Genomic DNA, 21,399 nt, shown 5'->3' with positions numbered 1-21,399 from the left:
CCCAACTTCTCCCTTCTTGTGTGTAATTACCTGGCTCTCAGTAATTAGGAAATGTGCCTCCGCCTGATTAACCAGTTTCTGTGAGGTACGGGGCCCGCTTTGTTGGTTTTTGTTTTCTTTTCTTTTTTGTTTGTGCTGATTTGATTCCCACGAGTATGGGGGTTAGGAGGTTCGGCGTGCCATAGCCCTCCGTAGCACGGTAAGGTCTAATTGACTCACTGAGACAACCAGGTATCAGCGAGGCTCCGCTCGAATATAGTCAGTTATCCTCGGCTGCAAACTATCCAATGAGCGCGGTTCGCATAACACCGTGGATTGGGGAGGTGATTTTCAACTCCCAAGTCTAGATCCGTAGTGTTTTTTTTTAATAGTAGGGTCACCTCGTACAGGGTGTGGCTATCACCATTCACTAACGGTCTTGGTAGACGAGAGGCTTGGCACCCGAAAGGCCACGCACCGCCCCAGTGGAGAGACAGCTCATCTTCAGATGAGAGGTAGGTTGGCCTCAGGGAGCTATGTTCCGCGTCAGTCTATCCTGTAGTGCACTGCTTCTACCATAGATATTGTTGTTATAGACTTTGAGGGCTGGATCATCCTCATCCATGCGGATTAAGTAACCCGCTCACTGCCTTGTACAGTAAGAGCTTTGACCCTATGGTGACACGTTTCGTAAGCTGAAATAGGCTCTGTTGGCTGCCAACAACCGTGCGGAGATTTCATCGTCATCGCTGTTATCGGTTGTGATTTTCGACCCTAGATAGGAAAAATGTTCAACGACCTCAAAGTTGTATTCTCTTATGTTCATTCTTTTCGTTTGACCAGTGCATTTCAATGTTGTTCGCCCTTTGGTTTTTGGCGGTCACTTTGCCACCATGTACTTTGCCTTCATTAATGTGCAGCCCAAGATCTCACGCCACCTGCTCGATCTAGATGAAGGTAGATTGTACATCTCGGATTGATCTTCTAATGATGTTAATATTGTCAGCGTAGGCCAGTAGTTGGGTGCCTCTCGCATTTCGGCGATCAAAGGGTAGATGCCAGGGCGAAACGTGGATTCGCACCCACGATTGAGCATAAAACCTGGGAAACGCCTGCTGAACCAACACCAACAGCTCTACTACCAAACCCTATCTCCACCTCCACGTGGTGATCCCTGAGAGTTCTTTCTTCATGAGAAACTGCAGACGGAGAAGGATGAAGGCGAGTTTTCCACGTTTAAAAATGGGACAAAATGTACCAACTGGTCTTCCAGGTTGGAAGTTGAGTATGGCTAACAACGCTACACGGAAAAGAAACCTTTACGAAGCCACAGAAGAAGCCTCGGACTTGATTGACGCGTCACAGGCTCGCCATAACTTTTCACTGGTCTGTAAGGCTTTCTCGTCAAGGTTTTCTTTATCTGTCTGTCAGTTTGTCACACACACTTTTCTTAGAAATGGCTATACCGGTTGACACGAAATTTGGTGGGAAGGTGGAACCTATTTATGCGGTCATTTGTATCTTTTTACTTTGAATTTAGGAGGGAGGGGTGTTCCTCATACATTCGGAAGGGGACAAGTGTAAATTTTATATCGAATATAATCATGTTGCCTATCAAGGTCCCCATCAGGTCCAAGTCAGTCATAGTTTTAATATTTATTGGAAAGGCGGGGAAGGTGAAGCTGGAAAGTGATCATTTCTTTAACGAGTCATTCTCAGAAACTACCCAACCGACAAATCTAAAACGAATCATGAAGCTACCTCTATGTGGTGTCCACCCCTCAAAATACTCTCCGTATCGATATCCACTCAAATTAATTCAATAACATTATGTTACTATGTTTTTGTGAAATTGATTAGAAATCCCTTTAAGTATACCCTAGAATCAAACAAATTCACAGTAATATAGACTACAGTATCAAACATCATCATCATTAACAGCAAAACAACCGGTATACGGTGTAGGCCTGCTTTAGTAAGGAACTCCAGACATTCCAGCTTTGCGCCAAGATCCGCCAATTCGATATTCCTAAGAGCTGTCTGGCATCCTGACCTACTTCATCGCTCCATCTGAGGCAGGGTCTGCAAAGTCTTCTTTTTCTATCATAGATAGACGTTCCGGGCAGGATCGTCCTCACCGATACGGACTAGGTGACCCGCCCACCGCAACCTGTTGAGCCGAAATTTCGCCCACAACCGGCCGTGGTGTCGCTCCTAGAATTAGCAATTTTTCTTGCCAAGAACTCAGGTCTCCGAGGAAACCGTAAGGACTGGTAAGATCATTGTCCTGTACAGTTAGAGTTTGGAAACTATAATGAGAAGCTTCGAGCAGAACAGTTGTTGTAAGCTGAAATAGGCTCTGTTTGCAGCCAACAACCGTGCGCGAATTTCATAGTCGTAGCTGTTATCGGTTGTAATTTTTGATTCTAGATAGGAGAAATTATCAACGGTCTCAAAGTTGTAGTGTTTTATCTTTATTGCTCTCGTTTGTTCCCATAAGTACTATAAGTGTAAGCCAGTAGTTGGGTGGACTTAAAGAGGATGGTGCCTCATGCATTAACATCTGTATGACGGATCACTTCTCCGGGGTCACGCTGAAAAAGACGCATCCGCTTATCTAAGACCGCTGTTGATATCGAATGGTCTCGCAAGTGATCTGACTGCTTTTCTCTGGCCTCGCAGATTAGTCAGTAATCAGTCTTATCAATTTCGTCGGCATACCGAATTCTTTCATAGGCGATATTAAATTCGACGAAGAGATGGCTCAACTGATGTCCATATTCCAACAGTTTTTCCATCGCTTGCCGCACAGAGAAAATCTGATCTGTTGCTGATTTGCCTGGAGTGAAGCCTCTTTGGTATGGGCCAATGATGTTCTGGGCGTTCTGCATCCGGCCTAGCAAAATAGAGGAGAATATCTTATAGATGGTACTCAGCAACATGATATCCCCAATTTTATGTATGGGACAGATGATGCCTCTTTGCAGTCGTCAGGCATTGATTCGCTATCCCATACCTTGAGCACAAGTTGATCAACCACTTGGTGTAACTGGTCACCCTCATATTTAACCATTTCGGCTGTAATTCCATAGGCTCCTGGCGACTTATGATTTTTTAGCCAATGAATTGCACGGACTGTTTCCCCTAAACTTGGTGGTGGTAGTATTTGGCCGTCGTCTTCAGTTGGCGGGACCTCCAACTCGCCGACGTTCTGGTTCTTCAGTAGTTCATCAAAGTACTCAACCCATTTTCGTCTCGGCAGGATGAGCATTGAGGTATATAAGGCTTCATCCTGCTGACTTGTTGGTAAAACTTCCGCGCCTGGTGCTATTGCTTCCTGTAATTTTCTAGTTTACAGACTTGTTGGTTTTCCCAGGCCTCCTTTTTCCTTCTCTACTTGGCGGAGTTCATGATAGGCCTCTGCACGTGTTCGCGTTCTTTGAGAATCCAGCATTACCCGGTATGCTGCCACGTTCATCGTCGAACAAGCCGTTCTAACTTTTTTGTAATTAGGGCCAAGTATGGTGGTGGTTGTGAAGATCATTTATTAATGCTTCATCTCCAGGACATCTCTTGACTGCGGTTATTGCGGCATTTACTTCGCCCTTGAGGGTGTTACGGGGTGCTCTGTTGTAGATGGCTTCAATATTCACTCTCACCTGATTATCAGAGGGCATTGCCATTCGAGCTCGGAACACCATGCCAACGAGATAGCGATCCGAGTCTATATTGGCCCCTATATGTGCTGGTATTCATCAAGGCTGACAGGTAGCGGCGTTCAATCAGCACGTGGTCAATTTGGTTGAATTTGGTCCCGTCTGGAGAGTCGTATGTTTGTGGACTGGTCTCCGCGCAAACCAAGTACTTTCAACAAGCATTTCATATGATATTGCTAACTGAATAATTCGCAGTCGTATCGTATCCTTACGTAAGCTATGGGAGCCGACATATCGCCTAAATACGGATTCCATCCCTACTTGACTGTTGAAATCTCCAAGTATGATTTTGATATTATGCTTGGGACAGGCTTCGAGGATCCGCTCAACTGCCCCGTAGAAGGTATCCTTTTCCTACCCTACAGTCTCCTCTGTAGGCGCGTGAACGTTAATTAGGCTTATATTTCTAAATGTGGCTCGCAAACCTGACCTGGCTGCATATATTATATAATATATTGTGTAGTAGCTCTTCTCCTGGAAACCGGTGTCGGTCGAGTATGAAGCATGAGATTTCCAAAATCGCTCCGTTAGTGACAAAGTTACGACAGCTCAAAGTTGTCGCTTCTGTGTAAATTTACTGCAACCCAAACCACTCAATATCAATCATCAATGCTAAACGCATATAAATTACGGACTACGTGCACAAGAAATAAACAAAACGTGGAATTTCCGGTTTTGGACTTGGAGATATATTTTTCGACAATTGCCGCTTCTGCACCACACGCTTGAACTGAAGCTGAAAAATACATGGTTTTGCAAACCGAATACAAATATTGCATAACGGTAAATACCGATTGCATTAACTTTTTATTGCATTTCACGAACATTCAACATGCGGCATAAATTCAGATTGAAAATGAATTTCGTAAAGTTAACGAAAAAGTTTATTTTTAAGCGTTCCCTATGGTGGCAGAAACCTAGTTAACTTTTTGATATATTTAATTCTTGCGAGCGTCAATTTTTGTATTACGAATCGATTGACGCGAAAAAAAGTTTTCGACTTCGTACGTATTTTAAATTGTTTGCTTATAATAGCGATATTCATTCATGTTTATTAACCTTCCATAGAGGTATACTACCCATTAAATAGCCTTCCAGAAAATCATATCAATAAGCGAATCTATGGGAATGCCTGTGAACAAGCTGATTAGAATGCGAAAATAAATATTCATTAATTTTCAATGAAGATAACAATAATAATTGTAGCGTGGATTACTTTGCAAAAACAGAGAAAAATCAAAGTACAAAATAAAAAGCGACGTTTATCTGTTGAATGAGAAAGCCGACTGTGCAGCGTATTAAACAATGAACTATGGATCGTATGCGAATCGCGCTACCTCCCAGATAAGTCTTGCTAAGCTTTTATGGATTGAAAAGTGGATGTTATTCTAGTCGTATTTCACTGGTTTCTGGTGTTGGCCTTCGCTTTCGTCCCCCAAAATAAGAAACAGGTTTAAAATGTAAGCTTCAGCTGACGTCATAAAAGCTAGTAGAGAAAGAAAAGGGTCGAATCTTTGATTAAATCAGCAATTCATTGTCATTACAGGTAGTTCATTCAGTTTAAAATTATTTATTGGAAGCAAATAAAGAATGCTTCTGCCTCGTTGTTCGATTCATCCATCAGTCGGAAAGTTCGATATCAACGAATGGGTTTCCTTTTTCATAGATCGTGTTTAGCAGGCATTCCTCAAGGTTCAGTTTTTAAAACGTCAACGATTGGCGTTTTTTTACTGCTCGCCTGAAATGTATTGTAACGATCTTCTTCCCTTTTACATCTTTCGTAATATGTTAGTCTTTAGATTATACCTTAGATTAAGTATAACTGTTAGTTATAGTTTCATTGTCAAGTACAATGAGTTAGTAAGAAGTATTGCTGCGTCCCCCAGAATGAAACATTTCCATTCTGGGACCTCTGATTTGTTATGGAAAATTTAAGTCACTAGCAGGCCGGAAATGCAAATTGCAAATGAAACTATTAGAAAATAACAATTTAAAGCATTTACAGAAAATGTGTATGTGTTTATCTTGCAACTTCGGATATCTAATATTATTTTCAAAACTTCAATAAAAGTTTAAATATTTTAAATAATAGATATATCGTTATTACTGATTGGTCCTGACCTACGCCATCGCTCCATTTCAGGCAGGGTCTGCTTCGTGTCTTTTTTCCACCGTAGATATTGTCCTTATAGACTTTCCATGCTGGATGATCCTCATCCATACGGATTAAGTGACCCACCCTGCTACCGCTCAAACATTTCGCCGTTATGTAGGCTACAATTCCTCAGAGAATTTTTTCTATTGAACGCGGCCAAGAATTCGCAATTTTTTTGCTAAGAACCCAAGTCTGTGAAATACATTAGGATTGGCAAGACCATAGTCCTGTACAGTAAGAGCCATGCCACCTATGGTGAGACGTTTTTGTTAGCTGCCAACAACCGTGCGCGGATTTCAACGTCATAGCTGTTATCGGTTTTTTTTTTGACTCAGATGGGAGAAGTTTCCAACGAGCTCAAAGTTCTAATATCCTATCTTCATTGTTTTCGTTTGACCAGCGCAATTCGATGTTGTTCGTCCTTTGGTTTTTGGCCCTGACATTGGCACCATGTACTTCGTCTTGCCTTCATTAATGTGCAGCCCAAGATCTCGCGACACCTACTCGATCTGGATGAAGGTAGACTGTACATCTCGGGTTGTTCTTCCCATGATGTCAGTATCGTCAGCGTAGGCTAGTAGTTAGGTGGACTTGAAGAGGATGGTGCCTCTTGCATTTACGTGTGCAACGCGAATCCCTTTTTCCAGGGCCAGGTTGAAAGAGAACCCATGATGGCGCATCCCCTTATCGTAGGCCGTTGTTGATCTTGAATGGTCTCGAGAGTGATCCTGCTGCTTTTATCTGGCCTCGCACATTGGTCAGGGACAGCCTAGTCAGTCGTATCAATTTTTCGGGACACCTTGTATAGTTTTACTCTGGCTATGCTGTTATAGGCGACTTTAAAGTCGATGAAAAATGGTTCAATTGGTGGCCATATTCCAATAGTTTTTCCATCGCTTGCTGCAGAGAGAAAATCTGATCTGTTACTGATTTGCCTTGTTGCCTGGAGTGAAGCCTCGTTGGAATGGGCCAATAATGTTTTGGGTGTATGGGGGGGGGGCCTAGCAAGAGAGCAGAAAATATATCATAGATGATACTCAGCAACGCGATACCTATATAATTGCTGCACTCTGTGATGTCTCCAATTTTATGTACGGGACGGATGATACCTCGTTGCCACTCGTTAGGCAGTCATTCGCTGTCTCATACCTTGAGGATCAGTTGATGAACCGCTTGCTGTATTAGGCCACATCCATATTTGACCAATTCGGCTGTAATCCCATCGGACTTTTTCTTCTATACTTGGTGGGTATTTGTCCGTCGTCTCCAGTTGGCCGGATCTCCGACGCGCCGATGTTCTGGTTGTTCAGTAGTTCATCAAAGTGCTCAACCCATGCCCATTCTGTCGGAAATCAGATTTCCCTCTTTGTCTCGGCAGGATGAACATCGAGGTGTATAAGGCGGTTGTGGTTGCTCCCTGTACTTTTCGAATTCACAGACTTATTGGTACTCCCAGGCTTTCTTTTTCCGTCTGCGAAGCCGCTTCTCCGTTCGACGTAGTTCGTGGTAAATCTTTGCGCGTGCCCGCGTTCTGTGAGAATGCAATATTACGCAGTATGCAGCGGTCTTCTGTACCATTGCTAGCTTACATTCACCGTTGAACTTGCCATTGTGACTTTTCTTGCGGCTGTGGCCAAGTATGTTTTTGGCCGTATCCATGATTACGTTCTTCAGGTGGTTGTGAAGATCATTTTTTGATGCTTCATCTCCAGGACATCTCTCAGCTGCGGTTATTAAGGCATCCATTTCCTTCTTTTAGGTGTTACGGGGGCTTTGTTGTGAATCGCTTCAGTGTTAACTCTCACCTGACTGTCAGAGGGGATTGTAGGTGGTGTTGTATATCGAGCTCGGACCACCATGGCAACGAGTTAGTGATCCAAGTCTATGTTGACCCCCCCCCCCCGATATGTTCTGACATTCACCCAGGCTCAGAGATGGCGGCGTTCAATCAGCACGTAGTCAATTTGGTTGAAAGTTGTCCCGTCTTGCGTCCGTACTTCCTACTTACGTCCGTACTACCAACAATCATTTCATGTGATACTGCTAACTGAATAATCCGTAGTCCCTTATCATTTGATACTCAACTTGACTACAATTGGGGGTGGGGGGGAATACACCTCCCTTTTGCATATGCACTGACAGCGTATAGCATCGCGATCAGGGAAGCGAAACGGAATAGCTTCAGGGAGTCCTGTGAAAGGATCGAACAGATCACAGAAGCAACCAAGCTGTACAAGACTGTAGCCAAAGACGGGGGAATATCCTCTGTCTGTTTGAAAATGGAAAATGGGACATTTACCGCGAATGAGGAGGACAGGGTACACCTGTTTCTCAGAACTCATTTCCCGGGGTCCTACCCCGCGGTGGCAACCGACAATATTCTGCCTGACACCCCAACAACGAATAAAAGGGCAACGAAAGAGAGCTGCGGACTAGCAAAAGAGGTATGCTCAGAAACTGGGCTAAGATGCTATTCGCTTCCATATACATCAAGTTGAGAGTGTTTCTCGTTCACTCCTCGTATAGGGCATCCACGCAGTCAGGCTGCGCTTGAATTTCACTATCATCACATTTCACGTTGTACAATTGATAAACCCACAGTAAACAGCGAGGTTAAGAGGCTGACGCTCTATTACCTTCACAACGGCGCCGACAAAGCTGAGAGACCGTCGCATATTATACCGGAGGAGAAACCAACTTTTAATTTTTGTCAGATACAGGCTGCTGTTTCAGAACATTGTTCTGACCCTTCTGTTAAAGAGACCTCAGTATGTCTTGCAAGGCATTCTTCTTGTTTGTCCCAGTTTTTTCTGCGCTTTATATTGCCTAGCAGATAGAAGTACCGGCCCCGAGAAACAGAAAGCATTAGAAAACTGACTTCAGTTCTTCTAATATCCCCTCCAATACGTCTTGACGTCGCGTTGATGGCACCACTATTACTCATAGATGCAGTGTATGTCGGAAATTTGGAGAATCACTCCCCCAAACCTTCAAAAAGTAAAGATCGTCTTGTATCTTTTCGCCTACCAGTTTCTGCCAGTATTTTCTAAAACAATCTCGTTTCGAATTCCATCTTATTCTCCTATATTGTGGGTTCTAGTAGTTTAACCTGTCTTTATTCTTATTGCTTTGACGAACGCGGTTCGCAAGATGTTTGGTTGTTTTCCTGCGTCTAATTCGGGTAATAGGACATGCCTCCTCAAATTATTCTAAAACCGTACGCTTCAGAATTTTCAATTGAGGCTGTAACAATAAAGGGGCCCTTGAACGCCTAGAGAGCTGCAGTTGTTGCCAAGAAATACATTAAACTATGCCCAATCGGTTTCCCTTGGACCCCGTCTTTATATAACAGTCTTTCCATTTGTAATAGTAAAAATGAATTCTTAGCAACGGCGGTCTGAAAGTCTTCCACAAACCCATCTAAATCAACTCGTAACATATTTGAAGTATAAATTATTAGATTAATTACTTCACTTCCCTTGCCTGACGAACGTTGGGGCATAACACACACAGAGTTCGTAACCACGACACCAATTGAAGTCATAAGCTTCCATTAGGTACTTCCCTAGCAAATGTGTTGAGCACTCGTTCCTTACTTGCTAAAAGTTCAAGATCGCTTGACTCCACATACCATCCCTTAGGTCTCGTGTCAGAAGAGGACACAGAAGATCACAGGGTTGGTGATATTGTTAGATGGCGACAACTAGGCGTAGAATTCCTTTAGCGTGGTTGCTTGTGATAAATTTGATATTGTTAGTTCTGGTAAAAAATTCTAATCCCGTTACTGATCTAAGCTTCTATCAAACTAAACCCTTGACTCTTGCATCAGAAATATATAAGGGCACTCCTTCAACTTTTTCAGCTTTGGTTTCTGTAGAAAGGGGAGGCATTGTTATGTAGCAAGTTCATTTGTCCAATCTTTATATTTACAGACATAATTATATATGATGAAAGACAATCGGATCTAACGCCGCGTATATTGCCACACTTTTAGTCCAGCAGTCCTTGAAGAGTCTTCATTTTGTTCTTTTTCGTCAGTACTTTTGTGTGTGTGTGTGTATGTATGTATGGTGGGGGAGAAGCCACAGCTTCTGAGCAATCAAGCCGTGTTGGCCCATTGTACTCGCCACCCCCGTCTAACGGAATATTCCGGATTCGTTAACGTATCGCAGGATTTCCGTTAGTGGATGTGATGCTACCCGTCGCAATTGGAGAACATCGCCACCAAAGATCTGATGCCTGATGCGTCCATAGGCGGGGCATTCACATAGGAAATGCTCCGTGGATTCCGCTTCCTCATTACGGGAGGGACACGTATCATCTTCGGTAATTCCTATTCTGAACATATGCCTAGCTAGTGAATTATGGCCTGTCAGAATGCCCACAATACACCTGCAGGTCCTTCTGCTTTTCGACAGGATAAACTTTGCGATACGTATGTTGGGTTCTGGCAGGAAAAGTTTGGTGTGTCGAGCTGCATTTAGGCTCTGCCACCTGTCATTATGGTAAACTTGTTCCCAGTTTTTGAAAACAGATTTAGCCAATGCTACTGATACCCTAATTGCTGGCTCCGGTCCCGGCATGGGGGAGATTGACCCCTCTTTCGCTAAAGCGTCCGAGATTTCATTTCCCTCTATGCCACAGTGACCAGGTACCCAGAGTAGTTCCACCGTATTCAATCTAGACATAGAGTTCAAACGGTTTCTGCATTCCTGAACGATTTTGGAGGTGATCAAAGGACTGCTCAATGCCCTCAGGGCAGCTTGACTGTCACTGCAGATTGCGATGCGGCTGCCCTTCAACCGCTCGTCAATCACCCAGTTTGCCACCCTTAGGGTCGCATAAACTTCGGCTTGAAAAACCGTGGCATATTGTCCCAAAGGAAAAGCCCACTTCTCGTTTTTATTCGAAAGGTAGACTCCGGCTCCAGAACCCTCTTCTGTTTTTGAGCCATCGGTGTAGAAGACATTCCTCTGGGTCTTCCCAGTCCTCTCTACGCTTCTGGGTAACTACATATCTTCTACCAAACAGATGTATGGGGACACGAGAATCGGAAGGCATTATAAGAACTCTATTCAGTCCTCCCAGTAACTCTTCTAATGCTCTGTGCCCCCCACATCCGTTATTTTCCCATAGATCTAATCGAATTAGCCTATGAGCTGCTCTCATTGCACTGCTTTGAATAAATATATCCAGGGGCTGCAAATTGAATAGTGCATTTAGAGCTGCGCCGGATGTCGTGCTCATGGCACCAGACAAACCCAAAACCCAGACAAACAGTTCTTTGCAGTGCGTCTTGTTTACGGTGAAAACCTTTTTGTCTCACCTTAACCCACCACACTACGGATGCATATACGATCATCGGCCTAATGATGGCAACGTATATCCACATTACCACATGAGGCCTGAGTCCCCATGTCGAGGCAAAGGTCCGTCTGCACAGCCCATAAGCTGTGAGAGCTCGTTTCATCTTTACCTTTACATGTTTGTTCCAAAGAAGTTTTTTATCTAGAGTGACCCCCAGATATTTCACTTCTTCGGAGAGTTGAGGAATAGTACCCCTCATCTCAGGGAGACAAAGTCCATCAAGTTTTCTCCTTTTTGTGAATAAAGCCGTTGTGGTTTTATTTGGATTAACTGACAAACCATGTCTAAGGCACCAGCTGTCTATCAAATTAACGGCACGCTGTATATACATACACACCGTTCCAAGATCCCGATCAACAGCAAGTGCAGCCACGTCATCAGCATAAGCTTGAGCGTGTATTGGCAAATTTTGCAGTTCGCATAGTAGTGAGTCGATCAGCATACTCCACAGAAGCGGCGAAAGCACACCTCCTTGGGGGCAACCCTTCCTTGCTTCCGTAGTCAGGTAGCGATCGACCCCTACCTCAGCGCACAACAATCTTTGCGTTAGCATAGCATGGATCCACTTAATTAAAGCATCATCAACACCATGCGCTCTGGCGGCATCACAAAGTTTTTGAAAAGACGCACAGTCAAAAGCCCCTTCAATGTCCACGAACACCCCCATCGCGTACTCACCATTCAAAGTTGCATCCTCTATCTTTGTGACCAAAGAATGAAGAGCAGACTCACAGGACTTTCCACGTTGGTAAGCATGTTCGTTTTCACTAAGTGGGTGTGACCTAAGTGCGTTTCCACGAATGTGACGCTCCACCAGTCTCTCCAAACCATTCAGCAAGAATGAAGTCAAGCTGATTTGTCTGAAGTTCTTTGGATTAGAATAGTCATCTTTCCCAGGTTTCGGTATGAAAACTTCCTTAACCTGTTGCCAAGAAGAAGGCATGTAGCCCAGAGCAAGACATCCTCGAAAAATATTTCTTAGAGGTCGCTCTAAATGCTCCATACCCTCCTTTAGCATTGCCGGATAGATGCCATCCATGCCAGGTGCTTTGAAATGTTCAAAGGACAGTATGGCAGCTCTCACCTTTTCATGGGTAACAACCGCTTTCGCAGTGTTCCAGTTCCCCTTGCAACACTTGCGTGTTGAAGGGGTTGCAAAAACCGTCAACTATCCCCCTACCACTTCTCTCACCCGTTCTCCCGGGTGGTGTACTTCCAGGAAGGTCTGTACTGAGTCCAGTCTGGAGCTCGTGAAAGTACCGTCGGATTTTCTAAGAGAATCCAACTCGGCCGACTCATCCTTTTTGAGGGCTCTGCACAGCATTGAAGTCTCCCTTTCGCCTTCCAGTTCCTCACAGTACGCTCTAAAGGAATCTCGTTTCGAGCACCTCACGAGCCTCTTATATTCACGCTGTAAGTTCCTGAAATTTAACCAGTCTTCGTTCTTGTTACTTTTGCAAGCACGATTTAGAAGTCGCCTGGTTGATTTCCTGAGTTTTTGTAGTTCTCGGTTCCACTAAGGAACCGTTTTACCGCTTTGGCCTCGGGAAATACGACAAGCCTCTTCATAGCACTCTAAAAGTGTGCAGTTCAGAGTTTTCAATTCATCTTCCAGCACCAAAGGAGTCCTTGGTCGCCTAGGGAACTGTACTTTATTGTCAAGAAGTTCATTGAACTTTGCCCAATCCGTTTTCCTAGGGTTCCGTCTTTGTACTGCAGACTGTTCGCCCGCAATAGTCAGATTGAATTCTAGATATCGGTGATCTGACAGTGAGACCTCGTCTAGCACTCGCCAGTCTGTAATCAACTCTAACAATTTTGGGGTACAGATTGTTAGGACAATTACTTCGCTTCTTCTCGGTCCCACGAACGTAGGGGCGCACCCTACGTTAGCAATCTTAAGACCAGCTGAAGTGATGAAATCAAATAACTTCTCTGCTCTTGGATTGCATTTGCTACTGCCCCAACAAATATGTTGAGCATTCGAATCGCAACCTATTAAGAGTTCGAGAACACTTGATTCTGCATACGCCACCAGATCCTTGAGTTCTTGCGTCGGTGGAGGATACAAAGAATCATAGGGTAAATAAGCGGAGGCAACTATGATGTTTTTCCTCTCGCCATTTATCTGGTATTGTATGATGACCGTAGCTAAGTCCTGGGAACAATATTGTCTCAGCATAGTTGCCTCTAACCGTCAGGACATCAGGACGCAAGCTCTCGGTCTTATGGATCTTTCGTCGTAGAAGATCCTAGCCCCCTTTACTGATCCAATGTCACAGATTCTGTTAAATCGAACCCACGGTTGTTGCACCAGAAAGATATAGGGGGAATCCTGTAGTTTTGTCATTCTCGTTGCCAACAGGTAGGAGGGAGCTTTGGCATGCTGCAGGTTGATTTGACCAATCTTTATGTTTTTCGACATAAACTTAGTCTATTGTCTTATGGAAAACAGTTAGAAGCGTATGCGGCAGTCCGCGTATGACGTGGTTTCCCCCACACCATACCGCCAGAGACTCGATCCCGTCGTGATTGATTTCTCTGAGAAAAGCCGTACTTGGAAGTACCGCAATTCCCATGTTCTCATCCACGAAAGATCTCATCTCGTCCCGCAGAGCATTCGTCTGTTTTCCACTTAGCACCTTAATGTGCTTGCGGTGTCCGGGTTGCATAGATTCGATCACTCGTACTGGCATCAAGTCAGTTCCGTTCACGTCCCTGGCTTCCCTTCCTTCCGCCTGTTCCTTGGAGAGTGTAGGCTAAGTTACTAGCAGGTAGGATTCACTCTGTAGTCCCTTCCCCAGTGCGAGTTCCGCCCCTGTGTGCATTATCCTCCGCGCACGTCTCCATTGTGGGAGAGCGCACCGAAGATGCTGCAATTTGCTCTATGTTGTGTGAGTCGAAGACCATCATTGTTCTTCGCTCTCAAAATGGAGATGATGCCCTAGAGTCTCCTGATATGACTGAATTTCAGTCTATATAGGAAAAAGTGGAGCACCATATGGTGACTTCCCCTGAGCACATTCAGACTCTGTTGGTCCAGTTCGAATACCAAGTTGAAGCCCTCCACGTTTGTAGATTGGTCCTTCCTGGCATTCATGAACTTTACCCTCCAGTGTGCAAAGTCCATGCCCGGGTTCTGTTCATCCAGCATGCGGATGATGTCCTCTGCCTTCCTTCGAGGGCCCGGTAGCCAACATCGGACATGTTCTGTCCTGCGTAGCTCAGCGTTCACAATAGTGAACTTGGGCCGACCGCCGGAACTCAAAGTAGGGATTACCTGCTGGAGCCACTTTAAGGCAGCCTGGTCAGCGCACTCCAAATGGAGAAGCCCATCACGAAAACCTTGATCATTAAATCGTGGCTTCGTTCCAGGCTCCAGCATTTTTTTCCACAGGCATTCCCGGAGGATAGTAAATTGTCCCTCTGGCATTTTGCCATCCTTGGAGGAAACTCCCACGGCAGCAGTCAGAACAGAGGCTGCAGTTTGTGCATACGTCCTCTCCCTTCCCGCTTTCGTGTTCGTATTCCTGTGGGAGGGACCAGCTTCATTGAGATCTCTCTCGCTGATTTGATCAACTCCCGGCACACCGGTCCTAATCCCCGCGAGACGCGTGGATATAAGCCCTGGTGCGGAGCACAATAAGGCGTTGGCCACAGCAGATGTGTTGGTCTTATGCTTCTTGCGCGCATTACCGCTGACAGAAGAGTCTGGTGCATCCAGTGTGGATCTTACCGGAGTTTTCAGTTTATCCCCACCTTCCGCCGGAGATTCCGCTTCCATGCGTCCGATTTCTCTGGGCGTTACCGCGCCTAGTGGTACAGTCACGTCCATGTCCTCATTCCCAAAGTGCTTCATCTTCCTTCGCAGTGCTCTCTTCTGCCGTCGGCTTAGGGTCTTTCCAGGTTCACGGTGTCCAGACCGCTTGGATCTATTTCCACACACTGATGTTAAGCCAGTAGCGTCCACGTCACCAGCTTCCCGTTCTTCCGGTCTTCCCGGTAAGGATGAAGGAGAAGGTTCTGACAGGCAGGATTCAGCCTGTAATCCCCCCTCCTTAGTGGCCGAAGTTCCCTTCTGCCGGGCCTTCCTCTTCCGCTTGCGGGTAGATTTGGGCTGTAGTACCGCGGACGGGCCGGCCGTAGTCGGATTTCCAGTTTCTCCCAATTTGAGAGTTTCCGTACTTTCCTTTCTGGCCAAATTCGCCGGAGGCACTAAATCCAAACTTTCCACTGAGTCGGAAAGCATGCCTTCTACAGATTGATCTATAGGCGAGTATGAATGTGGTGAGGCCTCCAAAATCCGCGCCTCGGCCGCGACATGATTGCTCATGGTGGCGGGTGGATTCGAAGTCTGTGACTTCTTACCGCTTGGAGAGTTTATATCCATCGTTTCCATATTCATATTTTGGACACCTTTAGTGTAGTAGTAAACTACTACAGGCTCCCCCACCACGACAAGGTGGTGTCCGAGGGGGAGAGATGATGTCACTACTTTTAATCGAAATTAAAATTTTTGTTCTTGTTATGGACACTGTCGCATGAGACATCCAACTTCCAGTACCTTATACACTGCTTTATACAGATGAAGTTTTCCTGGCGTCTCATAGCAAATATGATCTCGAGCAACTTGACCAAAAATAGAATGATTGCCTCATGCAACATGGTCTAAGATTGAATCTGAATAAAACCGAATTTTTGACCACCGATTCCCATGAAGTTGGCCCAGAAATGTGCGATTCAACTATCTCAGGTCAATGTTATCAGGGATTATAGGGATATCGAATTGGTGGACCTCGGCGCAAAACCGGGATGTCTGGAGTTCCTTATTAAGGCGGGCCTAGACCGGATACCGGTTGTTGCGCCGTTGATGATGATGACGAGTGTTATCAGCCAATAGAATTGCTTCACGCATTAGCGCAACCTGGATAAAGTGATGTTCTACAACTTGTGTCCTTTACTGCAATGTCGTTCGCCCTGCCGCCTTCTATTGTTCTCAGTGTTGGTCCACTATAAAAGGCAATGAGCAGCAAAAGATATTGCGTTGAACTGGTAGCGTAACACGCCTTGATCTCATCCCAGATGAGGATATCCGTGATTGATATGAGGTTGCACCGATCGTGGAAAAATTGCTAGAGAGGCGCCTTTGATGGTACGGTCATGTAATTCGCGTTAAAGAGAATTCACTTGTCAAAATCAAAGTGGATGATAAGCCACCAAAAGACCGGACGAAACAAGGGTGTCTTGACACGCTAGGTGAGGATCAGGTCTTTGATAGAACAAAATGGAACAACCGATCACAACAAGCCGATAACACTTGTGAACGTGACAAAGGCTAAATAAAAAGAAGAAGATGTTTATATGGAACTTGATGATCACAGTGGATACTTAAAATATGACTTTTTAAACTAGTAGCCTTTCGAGCACCTTTGGAAGGATGGGGAGCACACTTATGAGCCTGCGGACTGTTACTTGGGTCTGATCTTTCCCGCATTTAGGAATTCTTCGAATTTCTGAAATCTTTCATGCTTTGGGCTAATAGACCATGTACGTCAAGTGAGTGTTTTCGATCGAAGAAAATTCCTTTAATATTTTCCCCTGATGAAGTCATATTATGAGGCATTATTTGTATGAACTTGGTCTTGACTTGTAAAAGCAACTTATTTGGACCAAAGTTAGATGCCCCACTTTTTGTTGAAAAATTCTTACAAGTTGCAACTTAAACTTTCAAACACAGTGGATCGCTGGTTTGATTACCTGAGTAGTCTACTCCAGTATTTCAATTAAATTTGCTTGTAGCTACTATTTGCAGTAAGTTGAAATTAATGCCCATGTTTTTTTTTTACAGTTGGTATATGAGTTGAAAAATGAGAACTAGGTTTTTTTCCTTATCCTGTAAATATTTTTATTTTTATTTTTCCACGCATACGATCGTTTCGGAGACCACGTGCCTCCTTCTTCAGTTCTAGTACCTCGATTAGGTACCTAATCTAGGTACCTAATTTAATTTAATTAGGTACCTGATCTGATTTCGTGAAACTGCGGTCAAGTTTAGAGGAGTTTATTTGCTTCAGGCATAATGGAGGCAGCCTTAGATTTAAAACATCTTACCTAATTTTTACGGTTCTGTGGACTGTATATCTGTTGGTCGTTCACGTGCATTTTCTTCAGAAATGATAATCCTCGGTGACAAAATTTGAGGAAGGTTGGAATTTAAAGAGGGACTCTCGTATATGCAAAAAGGGGGTTGTAAATGGTTTTACCAAATATGGCCATTTGTATTATTAAATTTTGGAAATCTTACCTTCATGCTAGAAGCATAAATTAGGTATCATACTAGAAAATTTAATGGAAATTACACTATTATATTGACTACGTAAGGGCTGAAGTGTTTTAAATAGTGAATGACAAGAGGGGAGAGTTATGAAAAACCTAAAAAGATTGCGAAATTGGCCGTGAAGGTCGGCCTTCAAATATTGAAACTCCATCGAACTGTTCCCTTACTACTTGCATTCCACCATATTCACAAAATATATGGTGACAACATCAGCACCAAAATCCACAACATCAAACCCCACTGGTCAAACATAGGAGACTACAGCTTTGAGACTGTTGACATTTTTTCCTATCTAGGGTCGAAAATCACAATCGATAACAGAGCCTATTCCAGCTTACAAAAACTGTTCCGCTCGAAACGTCTCACCATAGGGCCAAAGCTTACTGAACAAGACATGATCTTGCCAGTCCTCATGTATTCCTCGGAGACTTGGGTTCTTAGCAAGAAGAATTGGCCGCGTTCGAGAGAAGAATTCTCCAAAGAATTTTTGGCCCGCTACATGAGGATGGACGATTCCAAAGTTTACATTACGACGAAATCTATGAAGGATACCACGACCGTCTGGTTGTTGATAAAATTTAACTCAACAGGTTGCGGTGGACGAGTCACTTAATCCGTATAGAAGAGGATGATCCAGCCCGGTAGTCTGCAAAGACAATATCTATGATAGAGAAAGAAGACGAGGTAGACAATGCCTGAAATGGAGCGATAACTTAGGCAAGGACGCCAGGCAGCTTTTAGGTATATCGAATTGGTGGATCTCGGCGCAAAACCGTGATGTCTGGAGTTCCGCCTGCCTTACCTAGACCAGTTTTTCCGCCGTTTGATGATGATTGCACTCTGCTAGCCAGGCTCCGGAATGTGTGGGGTCGCCTTTGAGCACTTCGATCCCTCAAGTGCCCTTTTAACCGATGTATAGGTCCGCGTCAGGTCCTGAAAATCCAAAAAACAGGGGGATTCGTACGTGCCTACCGAAAGATCAACACAGAAGCTACAACTGAAAGATGATAATAAAACAAAATCGGCACGGCCGGCATAAGAGTTGGAAAAGCAAGGCCTTGGATCATAGGAATTTTTCTGAAATTCATGTTAAATACAATTTAAAAAAATAATACTTTACCCTGCTCCCAGGGCCGAGACGAGGCAACGTCTGACGATTTGCCTCTGCCCTGGAAAAAAAAACCGTAAAGCCGTCATCACCTAATATTTTGAAAGTTTGGGTACTAAGCCCTAAACGAGGGGTCCGTGGACCAAAAAAAAACGGTCCGGTCCGGCATCAAGTTGATACGGACTTAGTACCCCGCAATTCTCAAAAAAATATTTTCAGTTCTGGCCAAGCTCTGGTCAATAGGGCGGATTGACGCTCAATATAATTCGTAGTCATGTTGTATTCTACGAATTATATAAAGGGGCACCCAACATCTGCGAGCCGCTTCGGTTAAGCTGCTCCCAGGGCCGAGATGAGGCAGCATCTGACGATTTGCCTCTGCCCTGGTAAGAAACCGTAAAGCCGTCATTGCCTAATATTTTGAAAGTTTGGGTACTAAGCCTTACACAAGGGGTCCGTGGACCAAAACAAAAGCGAGTAAGTTGCTCTCCATTTGGTCCAGGCCGGCATCAAGTTGATGCTGACTTAGCATCCCGCAATTCTCAAAAAAGGATAAGATATTCAATTTAATAGAAAAAGAAGAAGAGTTAAATAAAATCAGAATACGCTATATGAAGCGGTATAATTGAAAAATAAAATAAACGGAAATAATAAATAGGAAAATCTTCAAATAACAATAAAATAACATAAGCAAAATAAAAGAAAATGATTATGAATGAATGGTCTATTAATTTTAGAAAATGATGCCAAAAAGATAAATATTAAAAAAAAGAAGTAAAAATGGCTTAAAAGGGTTTAAAATACCTCACCAAGAGCTCCGTTTGATTCACATTTTTTATTTTCCATTTTTTCATTCCAAGCTTTCTGACAGTCCTTTATCTTCCGGTCAGTTTTTTAAGAAAACTTGACAAATTTGAAAGCGCGTCCACGCCTTAGTCTTCCAGTAGGCCTTCTGACTCTCCGGATGTTGCTTTACCGACAACAATCCAACCATTTCCAGGTTACATTTTTTGTGCAACTAGTCACCATAATTTCGTTGTGTTTACTGGTTGCTTGATTTTTTGATATTTTTCGTTAGGAATATTTTCCTTTCTTTTTTACATTAGATACTAAAGCACAAAAATGAACGGTGCTCGATGAATGGACAAATCAAATCCAAAGATCTGTTTAAGTTGGAATATATGTATATGACACAAACTTCTTGTTCAAAATGTTCGATATTTGCTATTAGTATGTAGTTTTTGATTCCCAATAAAATATTAACCACTAGACAATCACGGTTAACAGAGGCGTGTCTGGATAGCTGAACGATTAGAGCACAAGACTAGATTAAAGACCAGTGTTCACTTCAATTTCGCTGGCTGTGGTCAATTCAGTTTCTCTCTTGATTTTATTGATCGCTTCAAAACCCAAAACCAATCTCCCCGGAGTCCATCTGATCCATTTATCGACCTCACCAACCGGTCCGGATCCCGCTAAATCCTTTCTTGCTGACCTCGACCTCCAACATTAAATTCCAAGTATAACTTTGCTATTATTGGTTCAGCACGCCTAAGTTTCCTCAAACACTTCACCTGTCTGCAATAGCGGACCTTTCGTGGGAGTGTTTGCTAGAACTCTGAAGTAAACAAGCAAAAACCTCTCTAACTATTTGAAAAATAAATTATGAGAATAACCCGTCAAGCGATTGTCGTAAACAGGTAGAAATTCTAACAGTGGTCTCAGTGTAGAAATAAAAAAAATCGATTTAAGTTTAAGGATTTTATATTATTTACTCTATGAATGTATATTACAATTTATTAATTACTAATATCCATAAATATTTGCCACAAGACTGAAGTAACTCGTACTTCCAATTTCCAGCACAATTTTCATGTTCCGCTGGCCTATTCCGCCTTCAGAGATCCATGCATTGCCAATATCAGAACTTTGTGCAACTGAGATTTCTACGTACGTAATGATGGCCCCGCTTCCTGGCTCGGCGTCAGGCGCCGGATACTGCAAATCAACCTGAACATCTTGTAAAGTTGGGTAGACATCTGAGACACCATCTTGCGCTACTAGTCTGTCCCCTGCAATGATAATTTTTTTCATTTATATATGATATCCAAAAAAATAAAGGAAAATCTACATCTGTGGTTGAGTTCTTTACAGCTACATAGTTTCTTAGAGTTTGGCAGTAAAAATTAAGGGCTCACCATTAATCCTAGCACCAATGACGTAATTAACTTTATTTTGAGCTTGGATGCCGTCACTCTGTCCATCCGAGGATGCAGTGTGTGTATCAAGTCCCGGTGCCGCTACTCGCGCTAATGGAGTTAACTTGAGCATGGCATGCTTTTGTTGAAACTCCTGGATACTTTCCACGGTGTGAACCTCTATGTTAACTTTACCGACATTCTGATATAGTTTTTCACGAGGGGCTGATGAACAAATTGTAGCGAAGACCAAAAGTCCTACGCAGGCTATTATTCGAGCCATTTTGAGATTGTGTAACTAACGAACGCTTCACCAAAACTACCTTAATAGCACTTTGCTGCTTATTTTATACCTGTCGGATCATTGTCTAATCTCAAGTACTTTTCTGATTATTTGGTAACCACAGTAACTAATATGGGAAAATCACTTGTTGATCATTACGCATTGATAAACTGCTTATCATAAACGCCATCAAAGCAACACACCGGTGACTCACCATTACTTTGAATGCCCATTTCAGGGAACCATATCAAAGTGA

The 21,399-nt window shown here is 43.6% G+C and overlaps 1 protein-coding gene across 1 annotated transcript; it reads right to left on the bottom strand.

Annotated features, from left to right (window-relative positions):
- Positions 1 to 20,408: 20,408 nt before the first annotated feature.
- Positions 20,409 to 21,199, bottom strand: LOC119658308. The gene is made up of 2 exons (XM_038065620.1): positions 20,861 to 21,199; positions 20,409 to 20,734 (listed from the first exon to the last, which is right to left on the bottom strand). The coding sequence occupies exons 1-2, from the start codon at positions 21,141 to 21,143 to the stop codon at positions 20,469 to 20,471; spliced, it is 549 nt and encodes a 182-aa protein (XP_037921548.1). The 5' UTR covers positions 21,144 to 21,199; the 3' UTR covers positions 20,409 to 20,468.
- Between the last annotated feature and the right edge of the window lie 200 nt (positions 21,200 to 21,399).

Source organism: Hermetia illucens, chromosome 1, assembly GCF_905115235.1.
Source record: "Hermetia illucens chromosome 1, iHerIll2.2.curated.20191125, whole genome shotgun sequence".
Lineage (NCBI taxonomy): Eukaryota > Metazoa > Arthropoda > Insecta > Diptera > Stratiomyidae > Hermetia > Hermetia illucens.
The sequence above is the reverse complement of the archived record's forward strand: the minus strand, read 5'-3'. Positions and strand labels throughout refer to the sequence as shown.